The sequence below is a fragment of the Chelonia mydas genome, chromosome 4 (assembly GCF_015237465.2).
Source record: "Chelonia mydas isolate rCheMyd1 chromosome 4, rCheMyd1.pri.v2, whole genome shotgun sequence".
Lineage (NCBI taxonomy): Eukaryota > Metazoa > Chordata > Testudines > Cheloniidae > Chelonia > Chelonia mydas.
In genome coordinates, this window is record NC_057852.1 from 60,187,447 (window position 1) to 60,209,896 (window position 22,450).

Below are 22,450 nucleotides of genomic sequence, written 5' to 3' on the forward strand. Positions count from 1 at the left end.
GAAAAGGGTATGCATCCGATGAAGTGAGCTATAGCTCACAAAAGCTTATGCTCTAATACATTTGTTAGTCTCTAAGGTGCCACAAGTACTCCTTTTCTTTTTTACAAAGAAAGGGCTGCTCAGTTGGAGACTGGAGCATACTAAAGACTGATAGATAGGGTGACCAGATGTCCTGTTTTTCAAGGGACAGTCCCATTTTTGGGGACTTTTTCTTATATAGGCACCTATTACCCTCCACCCCCTGTCCTGTTTTCACAGTTGCTATTTGGTCACCCTACTGATAGAATCTTCAGACAATCTGCCATCATCTAACAAATCTCTACTGAGCGTAAGTGAACAGATTTTTCAGAAGTTCAGAACTTGGTCAAATTTTGGTGGATTTTGACAGGGACAGATACTAAATTTCCCCCTCCAAATTTCAAGATCTTGCTCGAAAGCATGAAGGCCCTGGAGTATCTTCATGAAATAGTTGTAAGAATTTAAAGTGGACAAAACAACATTTTTCTCTAATCTTGTTCTAGGAAACAGCTGAACCATTTTTGACTAAACTTAAAAACAAAACAAAAACAAAAACAAAAAAAATTCAGCCTTGGACATGGAAAATTCCAGCCCAATTAGTTAAAATTTGGGAAAGTTCTAGGCAACTCAAGGCTTATAATGGAAATTGTTAGCTATGCGTTTCGTGAAGGCTGCCGATCAGCTCCCCCTATAATAATGTTACTATGCATCATTTAACTTGTCTGACAATAATAGTGTAATGATAATAATTGTACACTTAATAGTAGCCTTATCAGCTAATCACATACTTACAGGCTTCAAAAATTCAAATGGGCCTGTCAGCTCCAAAGCTACAGGCTGTTACCTGAAGTGTAAAAGGAGCAGTTGTGCTAACTCAACCAGTTGTGAGAAATGGTAATCACTTGTCCATGTCTGAAGTTCTGTTGTGCATTTTCACTCTGCTTGGATCCACTGCTCCCTACTCAGTGCTCTTCTAATTTAGTTTTAATCTGGCATTGACAAATTGGGATGTGTTAATAGAACTTTTCATTACAAGATAAAACTGATCTAATGATTTGTCCATGAAGGGGCCTATGGCTGCCAGGGCTCAGGCCAGCAAACTTGGTTGGGGATTAAGTAGGTTTACTCCAGAGAAAGTAGCCAGAAAAAGTTTCTAACCCTGCAGCCACGCCACCAAGAATGTGATCTTGTAACATTTCTAAGAGTCTTAGTGGATTGGGTTGTGACACACGCAGGTGCTTCTTGTGAGCCGATATTGAGCCAATGCACCAGAATAGGGTTAACAGGCATTGTGATGTTAGATGTTTATTCTGTTAGATCAGTGGTTCTCAAGCAGGGGTATGTATATTCCTGGGAGTATACCGAGGTCTTCCAGAGAGTACATCAACTCATTTAGATATTTGCCTAGTTTTACAACAGGCTGCATAAAAAGCAATAGTGAAGTCAGGACTAACTAAAATTTTATACAGACAATGACTTGTTTACATGGTTCTATATACTATATCGGTGGTTTTCAAAGTGTGGGTGAGTTCATTTTAACGGGGTCACCAGGCCAGAGTTAGACTTGCTGGCGCCCAGGGCAGAAAGCCAGGCCACACAGAGCTGAAGCTGAAGCCTGAGTTTTTAAGTGAGGTGAAACTTGGGGTACATAAGACAAATCAGACTCCTCAAAGGGGTACAGTAGACTGGAAAGCTTGAGAATCACTGTGTTAAATGACATAAAACCAAAGTTTGGTACAGTAGTTTAAAGCTCCTATGGCTTTTTCTTGTTGTTGCTATAAGGGGGGTGCTACCCTGGTTATCTGAAAGGCTCATGTTCTGGAGTCCCTGCAGGCCAGAACTACTATATGTAATTGGGCAATATGCGGAAGCTTCGTCTGCCACTTTCTACTGTGTGGTTAAATAAAGAACTCAACAGCATGATTTATGGATGTGGCCCCAAGCACAGCTTTAAAGTGGGTGCCCCTTTGACACAACTTACTTCCAATGCCCTCCCTCTTCCCCAATTGCCAATGCCTTCCCTAGTTTAGTCACCCATTGTGCTACTCACACTTGATGCTTAGCACTTCATGGCACCTCTATGAAGCAGCAGCTCCTCATTCCTGCTTCAGCTGCTTTGTTTCCCCTTTGGCTTTAGAGTGGTAAACACAGGAGGAAAGCTACATTTAATTATGGGGTATGAAGTGGACAGGAATAAGGCTCAGTGGGGATAGTGTAGGCCACTGTGACGGGGAGTGGGGGGGAAGAAACTGTGGGAGGAGGTATGAAGGAAAAATTATTTGTGGGAGATGGCCCAAGGGAAGGCACAGAGACGGAAGGTTACTGGGTCTTCATAGCGGGGTCAGGGTGGAAGGAGGGTTAACATGTCTCTTTGTGGGAACAAGAAAAAAAAATAGAAAACCAGACTGATTCTGTTGGAGAGGAAATTCATATTCATTTTCTGCTCCTGGTCTCTCTCATCTGAGCCAGAAGGAACTGGGAGTATCTGAAAGTCCTAGGGAGAGCCTCACTATATGTGATAACAACCTGTCAAGGTGCAAACACTGGGCAAAATAATGAAATGAGATACACAAGAAAAATAAGAGTGCAAGAAACTTTATGTAAGGTTGGATGAATTTCTAGAGCATTAATAATATATTCTGTAACCTACATTTCATGTCTCATCAATTTACAGTAAGGAAAAACAAGATTGCCACTGGCCAATTTGGGTAAAAGATATGGGGTATTACTTGAAGGTTCCAAGGAAGAACCACTATTACACCGGGAAAGGATTGGGGGTAAGTGTATTTTTCAGATTTGTTTTTTAGCTGGGTGGATTTAAAATTTACATAAGAACACAAGAATGGCCATACTGGGTCAAACCAAAGGTCCATCTAGCCCAGCACCCTCTCTTCCAAAAGTGGCCAATGCCAGGTGCCCCAGAGTGAATGAACAGACAGGTAATCATCAAGTGATCCATCCCATCGTCCATTCCCAGCTTCTGGCAAACAGAGGCTAGGGACACCGTCCCTGCCCATCCTGGCTAATAACCATTGAATTATAGTCTTGGTCTTCATTACATCCTCTGGCAAGGAGTTCCACACGTTGACTGTGCGTCGTGTGAAAAAATATTTCCTTTTCTTTGTTTTAAGCCTGCTACCTATTAATTTCATTTGGTGGCCTCTAGTTCTTGTGTTATGAGAAGGAGTAAATAACACTTCCTTATTTACTTTCTCCACACCAGTCATGATTTTATAGACCTCTATTATAGCCCCTCTTAGTCATTTCTTTATTTAGAAACTGATACATTGCTAGTTAAAAATAGAAATTATATTTCTATTCAAATGCAGCAACTGGATCTGTTAATAAAATCTTCTCTTCTAAAAGAAATTTGAAAAATGCATATGCTTTTGAGAAATATTTAAAAATTAATCCAGAATCCTGGAATCGGCTGTTCTTTGACGTACAAGGAATCAAACTCCAAAATCCTCAGAACATTTCTCTGTGGGTGGGTCAGCTGGAACATCTAGTTTATTATTATCTTAAATTTGAATTTTGCTTTTTAGCTTGAGTTGTATCAGATCAATGGATGTGACTTCAATAAAAAGCTGTTATACAAACGATGAAGTATAAATTGATGCAAACAGAGGGGGTAATTTGGCTGCTCCTGGACAGAATGATCATGTATTTACTGAGGGACACCCTACCCTAAATTCTCTATTACTGACGGACAATCTGTCACTATTGCTCTATTTGCTTTCCACAAGCTACTCTGAGTATAAATTTTTATGAATGATGTATCTGAATATTTGGATGCTAATATTTTAATTGTATTGTTAAATTTATTAACCTTAATTTGGGATATTGCAGATTATGTATATATTTTATGACTTTTAAACCAAACTTTGTACTTTCGGATCATGTAAGCATTATACCCAAATGTGTAGGCACTCTTCCCTTAACCTGTGTATTAGATAATTTCAGCGTTAGCTTTAATAAAAAGTTTTACTGTAGGCACTTTCGCATTCTTGGCTATGAAAAACAGAGGCACCTTCAGGGAGCTCTGCTTAATTTTTGGAGACCTACAGCGGGAGATCGAGCAGGGAGATGAGTCAGGGAAATGAATTCCGGCAACTTTCACGTGATGTCCATTTTGAATTGGGGTGTGCAAAAAGCTGGCTGTGGGGCTGCACCCAGGGGCCTAGGCAGGGGCAGGGAGAGATGAAGAGGCAGGTTCAACAAGGCAGGAAGACGCAGACGGAGCGAAAGGAAGGGGGCCCGCTCTGGAGGCGCCAGGCGGCGCTGTAAGCTGCGAAAGCGGAGCCACCCCCACCGCCGCTTCCCGCTGCCCTTTGCCTCCTGGCGGCGGCGCGGAAATCAAATTTCGGCGCCTGGCCGGGCCCTCATCGCTGCCGTCACCCCGGGCCGGACTCCCAGCTCCAGCGGGAAGGAGGCGACATGGTAAGCGGCGTCCGGTCCGGCTCCCCCCCGCCCGGGAGCCGCGGGCCCTCGGCGAGCGGCTGTCCGGGCCCCCCCGAGGGAACCGAGCTCCGGGGCCCTCCCCAGAGCCAGCCGCTACCGAGCCTGTCCGAGGCGCTGCTCGGTTTATGGCCTGGGCGCGCAGATGGGGTGACTGGGGGGCCCGTAGCTGCCTGGTCTGTGCTGGGCTTTGCTAGACACGCCCCGCCCCCGATCCTGCTGGGCCCCTCAGCCGTGGCCACCCGGCGCGGCCCCTCTGCAGGTGCCCGGAGTCCGACCCGTGGCCCCACAGCACAGGCCCTGGCCCGGGCCCGGTGTGTTCCGGTCCGCGTGCGGCGCCTGCAGCCACCCCCCGCCGCCGCTCACTCGTAGGGGCTCCAGGCCAGCTTCTTTAGTCATTTTATGTCGGCTTTAAAAAGGGGGGAGTGGTTCAGACAAGAACCAAGTCTCTACAAGTTTACTATATTAGCCAATACCTAAACACCAGGTATTGTACTGGAGGAGAAAATGCGGACTGCTCCAATTTTGAAGTGAGTTAAATCCTGCATAACCCCATTGATTTCACCCATTAAAAAATGTTGACTTTTAATGGGATTTCATAGTGTGTAATTAACTTGTGGAACTCAATACCACAAAATCTCATTGAGGCCAATAGTTTAACAAGATTAAAAAAAAAAGGGGGCTCCACATTTATAGGGATAAAGAGTGTCCCTGGTTATATTATGTAGGGCATGAAATAGCCACCACTTTCCAGAGGTTAGGAAGAAACATCCACCATGGGCAGATTATCCCATGATTGTCCATTACTGGGTTTTTGTACCTGCATTTGGTACCCTCCCCTCCCAAAGACAGGATACTGGAGTAAATGGACTGATTAGTCAGTATGGCAAATCCTTATGTTCCTTTGCTTGGAATTTGGCTCAAAATTCCAAACTTTACTAATGACATCACAAGCTTTCAATGTAGAGTTTAAAATAGGCTTAAAATAATTCAGAGGTCCTGTTAGGGAAGGGGATTTTCTCCATAATGAAACCAGCTGCTGTTTCCTGGGAGTTGCAGCTGGGATTGGGGTTATGACAAAGGAAGTGGTAAAGAGAAACAGTTGGATAGATTGTAGGGAGCAAGAACTGGTTATAGGAGGAGAAAAGAGCAGAGATGTAGGCATGCTAGAAATGTGGAGAGAACTGAACTTGAATCATGAGAGGATCTTAGAGGCTTTGAGAGTTGAACCTTACAAAGCTGGGTAGGTGCATTATAGTGCTCTTCTATCAACTTTGAATCATCAGATATAGGTTATTGGATGCTGGCCTCATTACCCAATGGGAGGAGTGGACCAGTGATTAGAGAACTAGCCTAGGTCTTGGGAGATTTTAGTTCAGCTCCTTGGTCTGCACAAGACTTCCTCTGTGACCTTGGGCATGTCTCTTAGCTTTTCTGTGCCTCAGTTCCAGCTGTAAAATAGGGATAATAGTATTTCCTTATTTCACAGAGGTTTGTGAAGATAAATATGTTAAAGGTTATGAAGTGTTTTGAGACCTGTTGATGAAAAGTGATAGTGATCTGATAGGTTTTACTGTTAATAATGTGTTCTGGTAAGGCCTTTGTTTCTCTACATATGATTCGTCTCCTTCATGTTGCTTTTCATCTCTCTATTTTCTCTGCCACTTGAGATGAGGTAAAGTTTTCCCAGTAATTTTCTCATACCATCTTCTATTGAAAATGGATGGTAGTGTTTTTGTATAACAGCTTCATATAATTACTTTTAATCCTTCTCTGTCTAAAAGGTGAATTCAAGAATTTAAATGTCAGGATTGTTCCCATATAAATTCTAATTTAATTTATGTTTCTGTAGCACTGGTCAATGCAGTATTGATTAGCTGCACTCCATATTTCCAATAAAATCTTTTAAACCTGCATCTGTTTTATGTTTTTCCTCCCCGTTAGTTGCATGTGAACCAAACTAATTTTAGCTGGAGGCCACCACCGTTATAACAAGTCATGTAAAAATAACTTGTACTAGGCCCAGTCTTCTTAGCATATGTGCAGTGTGCCTCAGATGGCACGTGACCAGGATTCATCACTGAATTTGGTCTGCTGGTTGGATCATTAGCTTACCTGGCTTTGGGCTGGGTACTGATGGGGAGTGCAGCATGAACACTGATCCATTAGGCCCAGTGATGAGTAGCATAGCCAAAATTGGAACACAAAAGGGTTTTGTGGGATTTACATGGACAGTTTCCCATACATCCAAGTGTAAACAGAACTTATAGTAGCTTGATTGTGGTTATACTATCCACACAGCCCCATGAACATCAAGAATGACTTCCACGCTTAAGTAAACTTGAGTAAACTTAATAATACTGCATGCTACCAAAACATTATTTAAAATGTCATGTTGTATTTACATATTTTTGTTTCCATCATTGCCGATTACCAAGATATTTGGGGAAAAATAGAACCCTTATTAACTTCTAGTCAATCTGCTGTTCTTATTTATACAGCAGTGCCATATACAAGTGTTTGTAACATCAAAATCTCTTTCATAATAACTAGTTGTGATGTCACCAATATACGTATGTGGCAGAGTTGAATAAATCAGATGGGAAGAGTTTATGTAAAAAAAAAATACAAAATTTAACAAGGCTTTAGTCAAAGAAACTTTATTACAGTGAGTTAATTGTTTTAAATTGATGCATAAGTGACTGCTGAATAAATTATCTTCCAAAATTAAAATTTTGTACAATATAACTTAAAAAAAATCCAAAGCAATCTGGCCCTTGTCCATGACCACAGATGATAAATGCAAACATTTGTTGCTCTTGCATATAACCTGTTTCAAAGTGAAAAAGCCGTGAAACTGACAAGAGTTCCATCACTTTCAATCTACTGCAGCTTTGATATGCTATGAATAGCTGAGGCAAGACATGATCCTCTCCTTTCAAAGCTCTATGTGTCCCTGAATGCTACTTACCTTTTCTAGGAACTCCCCAAATTCACTTTCCCACTGATGAGTGTTTTTAAGGATTCTTTTTAGTATATGAGGATTATGCAGCATATTTTTCCAGTACATAATGTGTTGAGCTACCACTTTCTTCCTATGGGCTTTAAAGGGACACTATCAACTTAAAAAGTCACATTTCTGTTTAGAAATATTTTATATCCTGTTGTTACAAGTAACACTTGATGGGATAACATGATTTTGGTAATTAATTGATCTTTAAATATTCATGGTAAATAGGCCCAATGGCCTGTGATGGGATGTTAGATGGCGTGGGATCTGAGATACTACAGAAAATTCTTTCCTGGGTATCTAGCTGGTGAATCTTGCCCATATGCTCAGAGTTTAGCTGATTGCAGTATTTGGAGTCGGAAAGGAATTTTCCTCCAGGGCAGATTGGAAGAGGCCCTGGAGGTTTTTCGCCTTCCTCTGTAGCATGGGGCATGGGTCACTTGCTGGAGGATTCTCTGCTCCTTGAAGTCTTTAAACCATGATTTGAGGACTTCAGTAGCTCAGACATAGGTGAGAGGTTTATCGCAGGAGTGGGTGGATGAGATTCTGTGGCCTGCGTTGTGCAGGAGGTCGGACTAGATGATCATAATGGTCCCTTCTGACCTTAGTATCTATGAACACTCAATATAATCGACAGAGATTGGAGAAGAAAATACTTTTCAGTTTTACTTTTCTGTATTATATATGTATATAATCCGTTCCAGTGTTTCCATGTATATTCAATCAGTTTCCCCTGCTAATTGTTTGACACATGATGAAAAGAAAAATATTTGAAAAACGGAGCACAGGATCTGTTCCAAGAGGTGAATATAGCTGAACCTCTTGGTAATAGTGACTATAATATAATAAAATTTAACATCCCTGTGGTGGGGAAAACACCACAGCAGCCCACCACAGTAGCATTTAATTTCAGAAAGGGGACTACACAAAAATGAGGAAGTTAGTTAAACAGAAATTAAAAGGCACAGTGCCAAAAGTCAAATCCCTGCAAGCTGCATGGAAACTTTTTAAAGACACCATAATAGAGGCTCAACTTAAATGTATACCCCAAATTAAAAAACAGAGAACCAAAAAAGTGCCACCGTGGCTAAACAACAAAGTAAAAGAAGCAATGAGAGGCAAAAGGGCATCCTTTAAAACGTGGAAGTTAAATCCTAGTGAAGAAAATAGAAGGGAGAATAAACTCGAGCAAATGAAGTGTAAAAATATAATTAGGAAGGCCAAAAAAGAATCTGAAAAACAACTAGCCAAAGACTCAAAAAGTAATAGCAGTTTTTTTTAAGAACATCAGAAGCAGCAATCCTACTAAACAACCAAGGGGGCCACTGGATGACTGAGATGCTAAAGGAGCACTCAAGGGTGATAAGGTCATTGCAGAGAAACTAAATGAATTTTTTGCATCAGTCTTCATGGCTGAGGATATAAGGGAGATTCCCAAACCTGAGCCATTCTTTCTAGGTGACAAATCTGAGAAACTGTCCCAGATTGAGGTGTCCTTAGAGGAGATTTTGGGACAAATTGATAAATTAAACAGTAATAAGTCACCAGGACCAGATGGTATTCACCCAAGAGTTCTGAAGGAACTCAAATGTGAAATTGCAGAACTTCTGTGATATATAATTTATCATTTAAATCAACTTCTGTACCAAATGACTGGAGGATAGCTAATGTGATGCCAATTTTTAAAAGGGGCTCCAGAGGTGATCCTGGCAATTGCAGGCCGGTAAGCCTAACTTCAGTACTGGACAAATTGGTTGAAACTATCGTAAAGAACAAAATTGTCAGGCACACAGATGAACATAATTTGTTGGGAAAGAGCCAACGTGGTTTTTGTAAAGGGAAATCATTCCTCACCTATCTACTAGAATTCTTTGAGGGGGTTAACAAACGTGGATAAGGGTGATCCAGTGAATAATAGTATACTTAGAGTTTCAGAAAACCTTTGACAAGGTCCTTCACCAAAGGCTCTTAAGCAAAGTAAGCTGTCCTGGGATAAGGGGGAAGGTTCTCTCATGGATTGGTAACTGGTTAAAAGATAGGAAACAAAGGGTAGGAATGAATGGTCAGTTTTCAGAATGCAGAGAAGTAAATAGTGGTGTCCCCCAGGGGTCTGTACTGGGACAAGTACTATTCAATATATTCATAAATAATGTGGAAAAAGGGGTAAACAGTGAGGGGGCAAAATTTTCACATGATACAAAACTACTCAAGATAGTTAAGTCCAAAGCAGACTGTGAAGAGTTACAAAGGGACCTTACAAAACTGGGTAAATAGGCAACAAAATGGCAGATGAAATTCAATGTTGATAAATGCAAAGCAATGCACATTGAAACACATAACCCCAACTCTATATATAAAATGATGGGGTCTAAATTAGCTGTTGCCACTCAAGAAAGAGATCTTGGAGTCCTTGTGGATAGTTCTCTGAAAACATCCACTCGATGTGCAGTGGCAGTCAAAATGGCAAACAGAATGTTGGGAATCATTAAGAAGGGGATAGATAATAAGACAGAAAATATCATATTGCTTCTGTAAAAATCCATGGTACACCAACATCTTGAATACTGCTTGTGGATGTGGTCACTCCATCTCAAAAAAGATGTATTGGAATTGGAAAAGGTTGAGAAAAGGGCAACAAAAATGATTGGGGTATGGAACGGCTTCCATATGAGGAGAGATTAATAAGACTTGGACTTTTCAGCTTGGAAAAGAGATGAATAATGGGAGATATGATAGAGGTCTATAAAATCATGACTGGTGTGGAGAAAATAAATAAGGAAGTGTGTTTTACTCCTTCTTATAACACGAGAACTAGGGGTCACCAAATGAAATTTATAGGCAGCAGGTTTAAAACAAACAAAAGGAAGTATTTTTTCACACAGTGCACAGTCAACCTGTGGAACTCCTTGCCTGAGGATATTGTGAAGGCCAAGACTATAACAGAATTAAAAAAGAACTAGATAAATTCATGGAGGATAGGTCCATCAATGGCTATTAGCCAGGATGGGCAGGGATGGTGTTCCTAGTCGCTGTTTGCCAGAAGCTGGGAATGGGTGACAGGATGGATTCCTTAATGATTACTTGTTCTGTTCATTCCCTCTGGGGCACTGGCAATAGCCACAAGTTGGAAGACAGGATACTGGGCTAGATGGATCTTTGGTCTGACCCAGTATGGCTGTTCTTATGTTTTTAATAAAGATAATGTGATTGTTAATCCACAGCATTGGAAAGGTGATTTGAAGGCAGATACAGTATCTGAAAACTACTCTAACTTATACTTTAAAATGGTCTAGATTTCACATTGGCTACGTCATTTTAACAAGAAGGAAAGAACAATATTCACAGAAATAAATGAGTCAGACAAAAAGCAGAAGTCTCGCACTATAGACTAAATAGTAGAAATAACTTTTTAAGGACAATTGGGCATTGGTACCAGCTACCAAGAGAGACTGGAACTGCCATTTCTAGAGTTAGTAAGGCAAGACAGACAAGGAACTATAGGGATGCAGTAAAACACATTGAAAACTACCTTGCAGTGAGGTAGGGGATGAACTAGATTATACAACATATCAGTACCAAACTTAATATCTTTGAAACAATTGATATATTTTGAATGGATTAGCCCGGCATGGTTTTCCTTTGTGAAGAAGTCCTGTTTTAGGGAGTATTGTGATGTAGGACAGTATTAAGGGAGATGTCAAGGAAATGGTTCTTCTAGAGTAAATAGATGTGAATTCTGAATGAAATGTTAATTCTAAGTACTGAATACATGTTCTATTGTAGTCCAAGAAAAGGGGACTGAGTGTTGAAGAGAAGAGAACTCGTATGATGGAAATATTTTTTGAAACAGTAAGTGTTTTAATTTTTGTATATTTCATAGAATATCAGGGTTGGAAGGGACCTCAGGATGTCATCTAGTCCAATCCCCTGCTCAAAGCAGGACCAATCCCCAAGTTTTGCCCCGGATCCCTAAATGGCCCCCTCAAGGATTGAACTCAGAACCCTGGGTTTAGCAGGCCAATGCGCAAACCACTGAGCCATTGGGAGCACCCATAAGGAGCCAGAGAGGCTGAGTGGCTCGGGCACTGGACTGTGATTCAGGAGTCTTGGGTTCAGTTCCTGGCTCTGCCACTGTCCTGCTGGGTGACCTTGGGCAAGTCACTTCCCTGTTCTGTGCCTCAGTTTCCCCATGTGTAATATGCAGATAATGATACTGATCTCCTTTATACAGTTCTTTGAGAGTGACTAAATGAAAAGCAGTATATTACCATTCTTTATTAATGTACCATAGGGGGAAAATACCTTTGTGATTCCATCAAACTGCTAAATTTTTAGCCAGCTTTATTTTTCCTAGGACACAGTGGCCTTACTTGCATTTGTGAAACTATCAGTTGCTGATCAAAGGTGTTGGTGAGAGGTGCAGATGAGCTTGTGCTAAGTAGAGTTTTGGATGCTCTTTTAGTTAAATTGTTCGGCACCAGTTCAACTGAACTTTTATTGATTCCATTGTCAGCAGTGGATAAGTTATTAACAGTTAAGTCGAAAACCAAAAAGGTTTATTTTTCATGTAGTGCAACGGTTTCAAATTTAGGTACAATAGTCAGGAAATCCAAAGTTAGATTTCTCATAACATCAGTAATTGCTGCTGACATGCTTGTGCTTTATGTACTTCTATGTAGTACTTCTCAAACATTTTCCTGTAAAGGGACTGGCATGTGTAACGGAGGTGGATGCACAAAGCCGCATGACCTGGTACCTTAATAACCTCCAGCCCATATGTGAGGGAGCAGCAAAGTAAAATTAAACAGGAATTTGGGACATTTTCAGTATTTGCTTTGTTCCTTAGGTTCCAAATCTCGTCAGTTTCACTGTGCTGCCACAGAAGGCAGGGAGGTAGTTAGGGATGCTCAAATTCGACAGTATGGGAGAGGGATAAAACTGGGAAATAGGAAAGGGAAGGATGAGAATGCACCCAAAAGAGGGCAGTGGAAGGGGAAGAGAAATGGAGCTCCAACTCAGAGACACCTTTGTGTTTGTGATGTAACTGAAATATTATTTATTTTGTTTGTTAAAATTAATTTATTGTGATGCTGCAGTGCAAAAGCAGCTAGACTAGGGGCTGAGGATCTGGCCACAGCGCTCTCTTCCCTGAGGAGCTAGCAGTCTAAATTTAGGCATGAAGCAATTAATTAAAGTAACAAAGAAAAACTGGAGGAAATAACAAAGCCTACAACAAAATAAAATCACTTTTTATTTTCAAATACTTTAGCTCTATCTTGAGGAGCATGCAGTATTTTTCCTGGAGAAATGAAAAAATACATTAGATATGGTACTTGTATTTTTGTTGGGATTAATTTAGTAAAGAATGTAGACATGACGTAAATGAGACTGTCATTCAGAGCTGACGTGCCTTTTGTGTTTTGAACAGAAAGATGTGTTCCAATTAAAGGATATGGAGAAGATTGCTCCCAAAGAGAAAGGAATTAGTGAGTATTAATGCTTTCCCCCCCTAAAACTTGTTTAGACATTGAGAATTGTTTTGTGGACTAGTAATACTGTGTGCATTTTCATGTTTTCACATAACACTGACTTTATGATCTTTATAACAGTAACGTTAAACAAAAGAAAAAAATACCTAGCTGCAAGTGGTACTGGTTTGTCGTGGTGGCCTAACCAAGTGTAAATTTAGAAACTGTACATTTTATGCAAGCACATCCCAACCTATGTTACTAGTAGCTGTAACTTATATTGGGCATTAAGGCCAACATTTTCAAGTGCTGATGTCTAAAGTCTGGAACTTGTATCCCTAGTTAGCTACCTAAATACATGGCATGATTCTCAAAGGAGCTGAGCACCTACTGAAGTCATTGCTGAGCACCCACAGCTTCCATCTCTGAGAATCATGCCATATGTTTAGGTGCTTAACTAAGGATTTAGGAGTCCAACTTCAGTCACCCACATCTTAAAATTTTGGTCCATGCATGTACACAATCAAACTCTGTTGTATTTCTCCAACAAAGTTGCAAGACTATTCTATGCAGGAAAGGTCTGGTCGAAAACCTATGGAATTCAACAGAAGTCTCTCAGTTGACTTCCATTGGCTTTGGATCAGGACCAAGATGACTTTATATGTTTTGTGTACTTCCAGTCCTGTTCCTATATTCTTTGTATGTTTTCTCCTCTTTAGATCTGTGTTTTAGTACTGGTGTACAAATGTTCAGCTCCTTGATCAGCACATCTTTGTGACATGATCGTGCTCCAATAACGGATAACGAAAAAGTAGTTTTGATGTAAGAGCTGCAGGGAGCTCAGCTATAACCCGAAAAATATTTAGTGGTGAAATACATTTTAAAAAAATGTCAGCAAAGAATAGAGGCACTTGTAAAAGCTCTATGGAGACAAGATAGGGTTTCAGTTGGTTTCTCAACATACTTGCAGTTCCTATGTTTTGCATTCCTTAAAAATCTTAAATATTGAGCAAAGAAAGTTCATTTGTATTCACAGAATTTTTAAATACAATTATTAAAAATATTTCTGTAGACACTTTCTCTTGTAATCCCTTATTGTACACCTGTAACTGAATACTTTGCCAATAGAATCATGTAGAAGCTGACATGATACAATTTCAAGTCGACAGAAGTTTACTTGCTAGCTTAATTGTTTTATAATTACAATGCTTGAAAAAACCCACTTTCCTATGATGAGTGGGAAGCTTTCCCTGGCAAGTGTGGGGCATAAGCTTTTCAAGAATAAACATTAATTCACTTAAATGTTTCTGGACCTTTTGATTACGGAGGATAACCTTCCATATGTGAACTGAATATAAACTAATTCAATGTTGTCCTCTTGAGTCTGCAGGCAGAGAGCTCCAGTACCTCTACTGCTGATTAGCTTCACCAAGAGTAAAAATTACATGCAAAATTAAGAAATTAAACATTAAGAAATGCTAGAATTAAGGTTGCCCAGCAACTTCTAATTTGCCCTATTGTCTGTATGTGTTGCAACAGTCTTTTAATTACGTAGTCTCGTGATACTCCTTTTCACAGATCCCTGCAGATCACTGCCTCATTTAGTCAAGCTTTGCCCTGCAGTCTCCCACCTCTTTGGTTTTCTTTCTTCCCACAAATGTATAGGTGGTTTAAAAATGTTTTTGAATCTTAAAATAATCTAAGGCCCTGGAGAACTTCAAACAAATAGCATAATGCAAACAGCATTCTGGAGGCATACTTAGCCACAGATAAACCTATCCTAGGTGAGATTATGGCCCATTTAACTAGATCCTTGGCAGTTTCAGAGACCAAAAGAGCATCAGCCACCACAGAAGTAACTGTGAGACTGCCATTTGGTCCCCCCTCACCTTTACTAAGCACTACAGGCCTGACCTGCAATTTTACACATAAGTGTCCTTTTGTAGGAAGGTTTTCCCTCTATAAAGTAGTACTTTAGGGAAGGGGATTGCTAATCTCACCTGCTCTGATGATTTTTCTTTATTGCTTGCTACATTCCAAACTGGTCTAGATTAGGGGAAAAGTCAGGACCCAGAATGGAAAATATCCAGGAACAAATTGTCTTCGTATTGTAAGCTATCCTATGCATGATATTGCCATTGACTTGAAAGGGATTCTCTGCATGGAGTGGCTGTGGCACAAGATCTTTATTTTTGGTGTCTTCCAGATAGCTTGTGAAAAAGGAATAAGCTTTTCAGAAATATGTGTTTGTGGATTATGTGCTTTGCTTAGAACTACAGATAACATAATCTGCAGTGAAAATGAAAATAGATCTAGTACATTGTCTGTTACATTGACATACTTGCTTTGCAATCATATTTTAAAATAAAGTATAACCACTTAACACATACACTGAAGAAAAAGTGACTTTTTTTTTCTTTGTTAGCCGCAATGTCGGTAAAGGAGATCCTGCAAAGTTTAGTTGATGATGGTATGGTGGACACCGATAGGATTGGAACTTCCAATTATTTTTGGGCTTTTCCAAGTAAAGCTCTTCATGCCAGGAAGCGTAAATTGGAAGCACTGGAGACTCAGGTATATTTGTGTTGCGAAAAGCACTTGTTTGTCTGAATGGTATTAGCATTCTGTTTTCCTACAGTCCTTGCCATATCTATCTCAGTTTGTTACAGGACATGCTGCCAGTAGGTCCATTTCACCCAGCTAATAAAGTTTTTTTTCCTGCTATTTTACCGTTTTATCAAAAAGAGCCTATTCGTGAGCCAGAACACAGATGCTTTAAAAAATGTTGCCATGGTTGAGAAGATTTTTTTTTTTTTGTGTTTTTGTTCCATTGATGCAGAAAAAAATTGTGGCCCATTTGCTTTTGATTCAAAACATTTTTACCTGGGGAATTATCTTTAAATTATTGGGCAGTATGCATTTTCCTTTTTACGCCACTGTATGTTGTGGCTGGGTGATGTTCTAAAGTGTCTGCCTGTTCTGAGGACTAAAATGGACATCCCAGCAGAGTGCTGCCTTAACTTGGGTATCTGTTTCTGCCTGGTAGCTTTAGTCCTCAGGTACACTGTCAAACCAACCCTGCACTCCTGTTTAGGGGAGTCGACCAAACTGGTCACAATGTTCTAGATGAGTGCATGACTCTCTTTTGAGCCAACGTTGTTATTCTATATTTTCAGTATTATTTCTATTTGTTTTTTAAATAAACCCAATTATTCTGCTTGTTTGTTTGAATTGCTGTTCACTGGAAAGACTTCTATTCGTCAGTTTTGTTTATTCAGAGTATAAATATAACCAAAACTCAGAGGGCGACTTTTTGTAAGCAACTTCATGGTCTGATCACATGACATTTCTTTTAATCTGTTCTTTCCCTGATTTGGAACAATTAACTGATTCTTCAGTGAATGGGTTATGAATACAAAATGTATTTATTTCAGAGCATGTTACTTATTTAACTAAAGGTGGAATGAGCTGAGGCCTTGTCTACATGAGAGTTTTCTCAGTGTAGTTTTCATCCACTCAGCTTTATCTAAACTGGTTTAAGCTGTTTCCCTTGTGAATCTCAGCATCCACACAAGACTGCTCTTATTTTTTAAAATAGGCCCACCACATTCTGGGCAGGCACCCCGGGTCCAGTGTTTTGCTGCCAGGCTCTATGTATTCTGGGATTTTTCTTTTGATGCATTGTAGGGTAGCTATTGGAACCTACTGAGATTTGGGTCAGATTCACAAACTCCCACGATTCCTTTCCTAATATCCCATAATTCCTCTGGTTTTCACAAGCCAGCGTGATTTTCAAAGTGCTGTAAGGCAGCATGGAGGAAGCACTGTAATCCTGACCATCACTAATAGGAGCAGGGTGTTCCAGATGTATTGGCAGTCATGTAGGCAGGTGCTTTGGATGAGTTGGAAGGGATGCTAACATGACTATGATGCCCTCATATCTGTTCCTGTTTCCGCCACTGACCTTGCAGGGCAAGTCACTTACCCTCTTTGTGCCTCAGATCACCAATTTTTATAGTAGAGGAGCACTTGTGGCACCTTAGAGACTAACAGATTTATTAGAGCATAAGCTTTCGTGAGCTACAGCTCACTTCTGAAACCAATTTTTATAGTGAGTTTAAACAACAGCTCCCTCACAGCTATGTTGTGTGGCCTCATTAATGTTTGTAAAGCCTCACATCCTTGTGTGACATCTGAGATTGTCAAATGAAAGGCACGATGTGAGTGCAAATTATAACGTGAACTGCTTCCGCTATCCTCAGCAGGATGACCTTGCAGCATTTCCAGGTGTGGCCTCCAGCTGAGAGTCTGCGGGGGATGGAAATTAAATCCATTTTTGCCGCAGGGCAGTAACACTGTGCTGGTTCCTGTCTGACATTTTAACAAGGTTTTTAATTCTTTGAAAAACTAGATCAGTTTAACTCTCCTCCACTGACCTATTTTGGAATTAGGTTCCTAGCAAAAGTAGTAAAATTCATCACCTCATTAGAGCATCCAAATAAGACAGAGACAAGGCAACTTGGGAGATCTACAAACTGACCAATTGAAAAACCTGCCACAATGTAAATAAGCAACTGAGCAACCAAATCAGTGTGTGCCAAAACTCCAGCCTTGTTCACCCAAACACACCATTACAACTGCCTTGTTGAATGTAAATTTGTTTTTGGACATGTCATTTCAAGTCTGACTGAGTATAATTTATTTAAAAGAACACATAGCCTGCTAGCTGAACAATGAAATTGATATGCTATAGTCATTATTTTGCCCTCTGGCCTATCTTATCTCTCTCTCTCATATTGATGAATATTATCCTTGGAATATCCTGCAGTAGCTGCATTAAAATCACACTGAATATTTAAGATCTTATCTACATACATTAGTTGTACTCTACTGGTATAGTTAAAGTGATATTGCCACTCTAGTGTATATGCAGTTATAGTAATATAAGGGTGCTTTATATCAGTATGGCTAGTCTCATATGGGAAGAGGAATAAGCTACACTGGTATGAGCCCTTTATATCAGTATACCTGCATTCACAATAGGGGTTGTACTGGTATAACTACGTCAGGAAAAAAATCACACCCCTAACTGATGCAATTATACTGGTCCAAAAACTGCATAGGCTGGGCCTAAGACATTCTTTAGGTTTCTTCGACTTATTATTCTGAGTTATTGAAGGGGAAGGGAATTATATAGTACTTCAGTTAGAAAAGACAAGTGGACTTGCTTGTTTCCTTCTGGATCCTCACTATTCTGTAAGTAGGCCTTTCTGAAGAAAATTTGCATTTCAATAACAGTAGCTCTCTGGACACTTATTTTTACTAGATGTTGAAATGTTCTGTCTATGATTACAGACTTAAAACAATTATTTACATCTAAGTGTTTATATTCTTCCTTACACGAGCGCTTGCATATGTTTTCTTAATGCTTTCCAAATCCAGTCAGCAAGTCTCTCATGTCATAACATGTAAAGCAGCAAATTGTAAGTTATCATCCCACTTCTTTAGCACATCACACACTTTTGATTATAGTCATACAGCCTACAATGTGCAGTGTGATATGTTTCCCTTTTGTCTGTCTTGTCCAGGTCCATTTGTATGGTAATATTTATTGTCCCCTCCCCTCATCCGTTTCAGAATCTGAAAAATGTAGGCTTTCATATTGGAGAAAAAATAGTTAGTGGTTTGGTAGAGGGTGAACCTTTCTCAAGTGTGCTGAATTTAACTGACACTATGTAGTCTTTGGCTGCGTTAGTGCTATGAAAATTATATATAGGACTTGTATTTTTTGCTGGTAGTAACAAATATGGCTGTAGTGAAGATAGGACTCTAAGAGCTTTGTCAGTGGTCGATTTTTTTGTATCCTAGTGTTCCTAATGTAGATAAGACCTTTGTTTGTAGAGAGCCTGAATAAATAGTTGTGTGACGGGGTTGAACTCTTTCACCCCCAGTTACTTCAGTGAAGTGTTAATGCTGAAGACTTGCAGGATATAACTGCTAATTTTTCAAGTGGAGAGCTTAAGGCTTTTCATCACATACATTGCTACAGCTGTAGCGTAGCCTATAGTGAAGACACTCCTGTGAGGACGGGAGAAGCTCTCCTGTTCGCGTAGTTAATCAGCCTCCCCACGAGATGGTAACTATGTTGGTGGGAGATGCTTTTCTGCCAACGTGGGAGAGGAAGACATGGGGGTGGAGGGGAAAACAGGTGGGGTAGGTTGGTATTACTATATAGCTCAGGGGTGTGGATTTTTCACACCAGTATTGGTCTGTACTGTAGACCTGGCCTAAACCTCTTTCTTCAGCTTTAGAATGTGTTAACTAGGATGATCTAATAACACACCTTTCTATTAGTCAAAACAAACAGTGAGTTGTGACACAGACGTGTCTGTAAATGTGAAACAATGGGCTAAATTCCTCCCTGGTGTAACTCGACAATTAAGCCTATGCTTCAGCCTGACCAGCTAGCATATGTTAAAGTCTACACTAGAGTTTTAGAATAGGTGTTTGCTAACATGTTCTAACACACTTTGAAATCCTAGTGAAGACAAGCCTAGGTGCAGTCAGTTCAACAACTGCTTTTGCAATTTAACACTTGTTTCAGTCTTTTAGGAATTACTAAACCACACCCAAATTATTCAGCTGATCACCAGCAATGGAGTCTGACTCATCTATTCAGAACCAAGAAAATAAGGAACTTTATTCTTGGATATATCAGTGTTGTGGTTCACCTTTCATTACGGCTATGTACACGTTTGTTTTTTCAGGAAAACTCCATTGCATTATCAAAAGTGATGTTGGGACACAGTAGTAAAAATGCTGGAATTCTATATTTGTGCTTTTAACTTTGCTGTCGCTGGTGGACCTGCAACAGTGTGCGATTTCTTCAAAAACGCTAGTGGTAGGCAAGACTTAAATATTCCTCTTTCAAAGCATTTCCAAATTCAGTGCAGTGACTATAAATTACTAGAAGGTCCACAGAGAGCAGAAAATACTGTTCCAATACTTTTATTTTGGCCTCCCTTGAAAGTAGCTTGTTTTTCTAGTAATCACGTAAAGAGTTCAGGATTAAATCATTGTTTGTTTTTAAATGGATATTTTCTTTGAAGAAACTCCCCCCTCCCCCCCCCCCCCCCCCCCAAAAAAAAAAAAAAGTCATAATGCCTTTGGTCACTTAGTAGACACTTCCCCATCCTTTTTTCTCAGTTCTTAGTGAACAGCATGAGTACAGTCTAGGCAGTGATCCTGTTGTGCAATCAGCAACATGGCAATTAACTTTGGTTTTAATTCCCTTTTCATTGTGGGTGTCACTGTTGTTCGGGTGCTTTTGTTTTTTAGTTTCCCATCTTGCTCTTGGTTTTCTGCTAAACACCCAGGGTGGAATCATGGCCTCGTTGAAGTCCATGGCAAAACTCCCATTGACTTAAGTAGGGTCAGGATTTTACCACTGCTTTCTAACCCAGCTTCCCTCTTGAGAACCACAAGAAGAAGTGTGAATAATAAAGTTGGCAAACATCTTCAATCGCATGGTTTCTGCAACAAATCTTGTTTCCAATAGCTTATAGAATAAGTAGTACCAAATGAACCTCTATCTCTCTGCCAAGAGAAAGATTACTGACAGAGTTGAACAACTGTTTTCTAAACAATTTTTTTTTGATGGGAATAGACAAAAAATTTTATTCTCTTCCAAACTTTTCCCAGCAGCAGGTCCAGATAACTTGCAAGCAAGAATTTTAAAAGAGTTGACCAAGGAGTTTTGTGGATCATTGTTGGTTTTCAGTAAGTCTTGGAACACTGGGGAAGTTCAGGGAACTGGAAGAAAGCTAATGTGTAAATATTTAAAAAGAATAAATGGAACAACCTGAATAAATATAGATCTGTCAACTTGATATTGATCCAAAGCAAAATAGTGGAATAGGGATATGGGACTTGGTTGATAAAGAATTAAAAGGATACTAATATAATTAATGCCAATCAGCAAAGGTTTATGGAAAATAAATCTTGTCAAACTAATTTGGTATTTTTTGATGTGATTATAAGTTTGGCTGATTAAGGTGGTAATGTTGATGTTATATATTTAGACTTCTGTAGGGTATTTAAGTTGGTACCACATGACTAGAATGATACAAAATTAACATTATACATATTAAATGGATTAAAACTTTTGCCTAAACTTCAGTGTGAGCAGATTAGGCACATGGTTGGGCCAGTAACGAAACTATGTGTACTGTAGCTATTGGCTGTCCTATTGTGATACTAGGGCTATGAATATACTTGATGGTATCTTCTTATGTTGGCATTAGTGTGGTTTATAAAGTTCTGTATAATTCAGTGCTCTGGAATAGTCTGCAAGATGCTGAGATTGCTTTTGTTTAAAGTTAAACTGTGTCTTCCCATTTTTTGTTACCTTTTTGCATCATAGCCCTGGTCTACACTACTAGGTTAGGTCGAATTTAGCTGCGTTAGGTCGATTTTTTTTTTTTTTTTTTTTTAAGTAATGCGGCTACACAACCAACCCTGTTCCGTTGACCTAAAGGCCTCTTAAAATCGACTGCTGTACTCCTCCCCGATAAGGGGAATAGCACTAAAATCGACCTTGATGGGTCGAATTTGGGTTAGTGCAGACACAGTGTTGTGCAATTCAACGGTATTGGCCTCCGGGAGCTATCACAGAGTTCTCCAATGTGAGTGCTCTGGACAGCACTTTCAACTCCGATGCACTAGCCAGGTACACAGGAAAAGCCCCGGGAACTTTTGAATTTCATTTCCTGTTTGGTCAGCATGGCGAGCTCAGCAGCACAGGTGACCATGCAGTCCCAGAATCGCAAACAAGCTCCAGCATGGAGCAAATAGGAGATGCTGGATCTGATTGCTGTATGAGGAGAAGAATCTGTGCAGGCAGAACTCCGATCAAAAAGAAGAAATGCTAATATATATGCCAAAATCACACAGGGCACGGTGGAGAGAGGCTACATCCGGGGAACACAGCAGTGCCTCATGAAAGTTAAGGAGCTCAGGCAAGCCTACTACAAGACAAAGGAGGCAAACAGTTGCTCTGGGTCAGAGCCCCATACATGGCACTTCTATGATCAGCTACATGCCATTCTAGGGGGGGACCCTACCACTTCCTCACCACTGTCCGTGGACACCTGCAAGGGGGGAGTCTCACGCAACACAGAGGAGGATTTTGTGGAAGAGGAGGAGGAGGGGAATGTGCGGCAGGCAAGTGGAGAATCCGTTCTCCCTGGCAGCCAGGACCTTTTTATCACCCTGGAGCCAATATCCTCCCAAGGCAGGTTCCCGGACCTTGAAGGTGGAGAAGGCACCTCTGGTGAGTGCACATTTGTAATCGCTACAGGGGTTAAAAGCAATTGTGTTTAATGTTTGATTTGCCCTGAAGAATTGGGATGCATTCACGGCCAGTACAGCTACTGGAAAAGTCTGTTAACGTATCTGGGGATGGAGTGGAAATCCTCAGGGACATCTTCATGAAGCT

The 22,450-nt window shown here is 40.3% G+C and overlaps 1 protein-coding gene across 2 annotated transcripts in view; it reads left to right on the forward strand.

Annotated features, from left to right (window-relative positions):
• Positions 1 to 4,119: 4,119 nt before the first annotated feature.
• MND1 (meiotic nuclear divisions 1) overlaps positions 4,120 to 22,450 on the forward strand; it is a 53,192-nt gene continuing 34,861 nt past the window's right edge. The window contains exons 1-4 of one of the 2 annotated variants that reach the window (XM_037897433.2): positions 4,120 to 4,458; positions 11,270 to 11,335; positions 12,915 to 12,972; positions 15,380 to 15,528. In XM_037897433.2, coding sequence (XP_037753361.1) covers positions 4,456 to 4,458; positions 11,270 to 11,335; positions 12,915 to 12,972; positions 15,380 to 15,528 — 276 coding nt within the window. In that variant the 5' untranslated portion in view covers positions 4,120 to 4,455. The remainder of the gene's footprint in view (positions 4,459 to 11,269; positions 11,336 to 12,914; positions 12,973 to 15,379; positions 15,529 to 22,450) is intronic. The other variant, XM_037897431.2, reaches the window with a different exon arrangement.